The sequence below is a fragment of the Manis pentadactyla genome, chromosome 3 (genome assembly GCF_030020395.1).
Source record: "Manis pentadactyla isolate mManPen7 chromosome 3, mManPen7.hap1, whole genome shotgun sequence".
Taxonomy (NCBI): domain Eukaryota; kingdom Metazoa; phylum Chordata; class Mammalia; order Pholidota; family Manidae; genus Manis; species Manis pentadactyla.
In genome coordinates, this window is record NC_080021.1 from 89,341,435 (window position 1) to 89,347,992 (window position 6,558).

General features: G+C 40.3%; 1 protein-coding gene across 11 annotated transcripts in view; it reads left to right on the top strand.

Moving 5' to 3' along the window:
• ZMYND11 (zinc finger MYND-type containing 11) overlaps positions 1-4,517 on the top strand; it is a 95,432-nt gene extending 90,915 nt beyond the window's left edge. For all 11 annotated transcript variants that reach the window (XM_036925457.2, XM_036925460.2, XM_036925456.2 and 8 more), the window contains one exon: positions 2,138-4,517. In XM_036925457.2, the coding sequence (XP_036781352.1) occupies positions 2,138-2,260 (123 nt within the window). In that variant the 3' untranslated portion in view covers positions 2,261-4,517. The remainder of the gene's footprint in view (positions 1-2,137) is intronic.
• Positions 4,518-6,558: the final 2,041 nt, after the last annotated feature.

Here is a 6,558-nt window from a genome sequence, read left to right on the forward strand (position 1 = left end):
AGCTTCTTTGTCCTTCATTTCCTGCATTCCTATCATTTTTTGTGCTTGGATTTTTTTGTAGTGAAATGTTTAAATTCTTTTCCTTTACTTTTGTGTATCTTCTGTTGCTCTTTTCTTTGTGGTTACCATGGGATTTGCATTTGACACCCTGAAGTTTTAAGACTCTAGTTTGAATTTGTAACAGTTTTACTTCAATAACATACAGTTACTCCTTTACAGCTCCATCCCCACCACTTTTGATTGTAAATGTCACAAAATTATATCTTTATACATTGTGTGCCCAAAAAACAATGCATTTAAGGTAATTTTTATCCCCAGAGTTACACAGAAAGCAAGATTTGGACCAAAACAAATTTATAATGATACTAGCTTTCATACTAATAACTTCTTGTCTTTAAATATACTGGTCTGTTACGTCATATAGAAAAACAAAAAGTCCTGTTACAAGCCAACATTACAACAATACTAGCTTTTCTACCTGCCCATATGTTTACCTTTACTCTGGAGTCTTCATTTCTGCCTGTGCCTTCGAGGTCCTATTGTCTGCTGTCCTTTCACCTCACCTGCAGGTCTGCTGGGCAGCTCTAGTAGTCACCACCTCCCTCAGTTTTTGTTTACCTGGAAGTTTTCTGCCTCTACTTTTTTAAGGACAGTTTTGCTGAATAGGGATTCTCTGTGTACAGTTTTTTTCTTTCATCATTTTGGAGGCTAGAAAAAAGGGGGCTGATATATATTCAAAGTTTCTGATGAGAACTCTGGTGATAATATATTGATGACCCTTTATACATAACAATTTCTCTCTCACTGCTTTTGACTTTGGCTTTCAGAAGTTTGGGTCCTTGTTAAGCTTCTTGGCTATTTATAGTCATACAAGTATATAGTCATCAACATCAGATTGGGCTGTTTACAGCCATTATTTTTGTTCAGCCCATGTCTCTGTCTCTGCGCCTGGGACTCGCAGAGTGAGTGCCATGGTCCACTGCGTGGTGTCCTCCTGGCCCCTGAGGCTCTCTTTGCTTTTTCTTTTTTCCCCAGACTTGTTCATTTCCATTGTCCTGTCTTCTGGTTCAGATCTGTCTTTGAATCCCTTTATGAAATTCCACTTCCAGACTTTCTTTAGAGTTTATTTTTAATTAATATTTCCATTCTGTTTCCACATTGTTTTCTTGACTTTTTCCACAGCCTCCTTTAGTTCTTTGGGCATCTGTAAGTCTTTGTCTAATGTATGTGCCATTCATGTCTTCTCAGGAACAGTTTCTGTTGATGTTTGTTGAACACTGGACATTTGCATCTAATATAGTGGCAATGCTGGAACTCACTTTCTCCCCCTTAGGGTTTACTGCCCTTTGTTTATTGGGTGTTACTGTTTTCAGCTGTCTCTGTGCCTTCCCAGGCCGTCCTTGAGCTTCCTTGGGCGTGCACCCACGCTGCTCTCCTCCAAGGTGCAGTTGGGTTTGAACATCCTTATCCTCCCCAAGAGGAATAAAGGGTGCTCACCCTGGAACTCTCCTAGAATTCACTTCAGCTGGATGGGCTGCCCACCCCTGAGCACCTGTGAGCAGAAGCAACCATCAGAGCACAGGCCCCAATGTTTGGAGGACAGAGTTCTTTTTGTCCACCCTGGGGTGCCCACAGGCTGACCCAGGAACATGTGCACAGCCACCTGTCATGTGGCTGGTGGTTAGGTGGGCAGCTGATAGTGCACACAGAGCTGAAACTGACCAAAATTAACCACAGTTTACTGTCCAAGCCTCCCCTGGAGGTTGTAAGCCTTCAGTAGGCTCCAGAGTTCCAAAACCAGTTATTCAGACAGATTCTACCAGTGCTCCTGGTGTTTCCTGCTGTCATCTTCCCAGAATCCTCTTGAGACCATTCTGAGAACATAGAAACTACTTATGTTTGTGTGCTCATAGAAATGACCCAGTAGAGGTGGAAAAAGTTGATATGCCAGGTAAGCTCAAAGTTGCTGATAACTAACTCCATGCAGTGCCTCAGTGGTCCCATGTGTTTTGCCCTTCTGCTTAGTACAGGAAACATCTCATGTTCCTGGTGGGTGGGCTGAGCCAGAAAGATCTTTAAAAGCACAACTTTGCGAGTCCATATAGTAACAGTGCCCGTGCCTTCTCTCCGACCACAGTGCTACAACTGTGAGGAGGAGGCCATGTACCACTGCTGCTGGAACACATCCTACTGCTCCATCAAGTGCCAGCAGGAGCACTGGCACGCCGAGCACAAGCGGACCTGCCGCCGGAAAAGATGAAGGCTGCTCCTCCAGAAGTTGCCGATGGCTACTCTTCTCAGACACAGCGGTTTTTGTTTCCAAGAAGCCAAAATTGTTTAGAATTTGCTTCCCATTTTGCACCAGCCTTTAAACACTTTTCGTGGAGAAATTTTGCACAGTAGTTTAAATCTTTTGTTAATGCTCCTCCGGAGTTTTTCAGGGGGTAAAAGTAACATCAGTGGAGGGTATTATTTTAAATAAATTTTAATTGAGAGTTTGTTGCATTTTCAGCAAATTTTAAAACATTTTTAGGTTTTACAGAGATTTTAACCTTTAAACAACAGACCTTTAAAAAAACAGGTGAATAAAAGTGAGTTTAACAAGAAACATTTAAAGTAGATCTGAATGGAAGAACTACAGAACTGTTTCAGAAATAAAACATACTACCTTGATGTGGAATTTATTTCTTAACCTTGTTGAGCTGGTTTTGTTCAGCTTCATTTACTGTTTAAAGGCATTATCTATTGGTTATGCCAGTGGGTATATGATTGAATTTAGGGAACAGGGTTGACACAGCAGGTGCTAGGCCTGCATATTTTTTCTTAAATATTTCCCAATTGTGTTTTTTCATTATTTCTTTTCAATATATAACTTTTATAACAAATTATTAGCTTTGATCTTGTAGTTTAAAATTGCAGGGAACTGGGGTAATCTTTTACTGAGCTGGATCTTAGAGAAAATGAATATTTAAATTTTAAAGTTTGCACATTTCATCTTTGTCCTAACATGAGTGCTTGTAACAAAATAAACAAAAAAGCCAAAAACTACCTTTATCCTTACATGAGATTATAGATGAGGCATACAAATTTCTTTAATGCTCTTCTCCCCGAATATCATCTGATGGCCTCTTCTCTGGTGTCACCTCGTATAGTGTAAGTTAATACTAAAAGGAAAGAAAGCACTTAAGTTTCACAGAAGCCGTTATGTTTGTAGTAATGGGTCATTGCTTACTAATGAACTCCATCACTGTACACAGAATGAAGAATAATGCATGTTAATTTTCTTGTATCAAAGATGCCGTGATTTGTAAAAAGTCTGTATTTTGCGGAATGTCTGGATTAAGAAGCATTACCAATAGGAATGGATCGATAGTTGAACAATGATTTTTTATAATAGATATATAAAATACAGCCAGGAAAACTTTAATTTTTTTTTTTTAACTCACAATTTATGTTTTTTCAAAGACTGATCTTAGACCAAGTCAAATGGCCATTTATCATTTAGTTTTCTTTTTGTAGGATTAGAAAAATAATTTGTAAATATTTATTTAGACCATTGATATTTATTAAAGCAGTTACACACAATTGGAAGTGAAAGAATCAGGAGAAAAGCCTTTTAAAAAGTTTTCTCCAGGTTTGTCAGGGTCACTCTAAAGATAAAAATGTAACTAAGTCTTCTGTGAGCTAATCATCCCTCCAGTCCCAATACAGTTGCAGATGGTGGTGACACAAGTTAATCAACAAGCTACTGCCTGGTGGTGCCCAGTGGCCCCATTTCCACATACCTGAATGATGCCATGACTGGGCATTCTCCCTCCCTCCTCGTGGCCATGTGATTAGTCAGTGCCACGGTGCCGGTGGTCTGACTGAGACATCGTAACCAAGAACACTTACCTTCTCTGATTGTTTCTCAAGTTTTAAAACTTCGATCCACCCCTGTGAGAGCAAGTTATTGTGGATATATTTTCGGTGTAAAATCATTCCAGAGTATGTACTACTTAACTGATAGCTGCATGAAAGTATGATGCGTGTTACTTTGGCTCTTGTGTCTCTGTTGACACGGTTGCACATTTCCAAGTACTACAGCGTGAAAACTGTGTGTTAAAAAAAAAAAAATTTAAAAAAAAAGATCGTGGCCTGGTTTTGTAAAAGTTTTAGGTAAAATTACAATTGATTGTTTTAGGAATCATTATTAAAAATTTTCTGCAAATCATAAAGCTATATCAAAGTGTTGAGCTTAGCCACTATGCACATTGTAATTATTCATTGTGGCTGTCCAGTTCTATGATGCATTCTGGCATTTTGTAAGCTGCTCTGACTAGCAATATATAGATTCATTTAATGTGTTAACATTGGTTAATAAATGTATTTAAAAAAAAAACTTTCTTTAATAAACTGGTTTAGTCCATTTCCCTGTACTAGAACAAACACAAATATAGCTCATGGTGATCCTATACTGTAAGGACATCCATTGGCAACTATTTAACTTGATATAAAATCAGTGTGCTAAAAATTAATTCATGTTGAATTTACTTTTCTCAGCTCTCAGAAGAACTCAAAATACTTTCACCAGGTCTCAGAAAATGCAGATTTGACTACACAGCCTGTTTTTTTAACCCTTACACTAGGTTGAACATAGAGAAGATCATTCAGTAAACATTTGAAATTGGTCAGTTATCATCAATTTCATACATCTAGAATCAAATGCATCATCTCTCCACTTCTCCAGATGGTTCACGAGGTGTCTCCTGACCAGACCATAACGCAGCAAGTGGTGCTGCCCCCTTATTTGCCTTCAGTAGCTAATTCAGTACTCAAGCTTCTGACATAAAATATTGCTGGGCCCCACCCCCAGTGTTGGCACTGCTAACAGGTTCCCAAGTGTTTCTGATGGGACCAGCCTTCACAACCACTGCTTTCCTCATGAAAATAAAAGTCCATTATAAAAGAACATTGTATCTTCTCTTCCACAGCCCCTTGAAGACTTGAGGTAGCTTTAGTAAAGTCTTGCAATGATAAGAAATAGTCACTACTCTCCAGGAATGAAACAGTATAACTGAATGTATACTATTCAGTGTAGAATGCTAAGAAAATTCAGAAGGCAAAGTGTAAACATTAATTAGTGCATTGGTTTAAACTATACTTGAGCTCCTACAGCATCAGTATTAGATACTGAGTATATAATAATAAACAGAACAGACATAATTCCTGTCCCCACGTGCTCATGTTCTAGTGAGAGTGTCAACCAAATACAATGTTCTGCTTAAAAACCAGAGTTAGGTGCAGTGATGGATTAGGTGGAAAAAAAAACAGGACTGTAGGATACAAAGCATAAACTGGAGGGGAAAGAATTATGGAAGGCTTAAAAAATATATATGTAAGCTGAACCTTGAAAGGTGAATACAAGTTAGCTGGGGAAGAAAAGCATTCCAGTGCACCCAGTATTGGTTTGGGTGATAAATTTTTCTCTTTCATATGTTTATTATGAACATGTAAAATAAGGAAAAGGTTAGAAAAAAGTCTTACCTAGAGAAGTCTACAGAGTTAAGGAAAATAATTTCTTCTCAGGTAAAGAGAGACTTGACATGGTTAAGGAAGCCACCAGGAAGATGCTCTGAAGAGGATGCCTGGCACAGTGATCCAGGAGACAAGGGCAGGCAGCACAAAATAGACAACAAAGACGTGGAGACCAGACACACTTGAGAAGTGTGTCAGTGACCAGGGAGAGCCAGACCGAGGGACATCATGCCAAGGATGAGGAGCAGCACCCGAGTGACGCCAGCAGGGCAGTGCAAGATGCCCCTCCTTGTCCTTTTTCAAAAAAGAATGAGATGTCCATCCATGAGCACCAGGACCATGTGCCAGGGCACCTAAGAGGAGTGCATTCTGCCTGTGCATTTGAAAACAGGCAAGCAGACCTCAATGTGGGCTGTGGTGCCAGTGGAGCAAAGAGCCTGCCTCAACCCATTTTGCTGCAGTTGGGAAAAAGCATGGAGTGTTGACCTGGGCGGATAACTACAGAAGATAGGGAAAACACAAAAATCCAGCTGCACTACGGGAGTTCCAAACATGCCATTGAAGAGACATTAAGTCTGGATGCAGCAGAGATGGTAAGGACTTTACTAGTGCCTCCCTACCAAGGACAGACTGTGGGGCTCATGCATCTGGTAGTAGCCTCTCCCAGGGGACAAGAGAGTCATGAGTGTCTGGCTACCCAGCTACCCCAGCTGGCTGTGCAGCTGGAGAACCCATTTCTCTCCAGTAGCACACAGGTACTGAAGTGGGACCCCATAAATGGCAGGAGGAAGGAGATGAGGAAAGAGGCAGAAGACTTAGCAAGGGGCATTAAAGAGATGCAGATCCCACTGACTGAACTACCATGAGCCTCTGGGGTACCACACCTGGCGGTTTCCCTGCTGGGTTCATAGGCATCTGTAATGCCCTGGGAGCTAAACCCACACCTCCCCCCCACTCTGGACCTGATGACTTCACCAGTAGACTTTACCAAACATTAAAAAAAAAAACTAACGCCAAAGAAAAAAACTAGTACCAACTCTT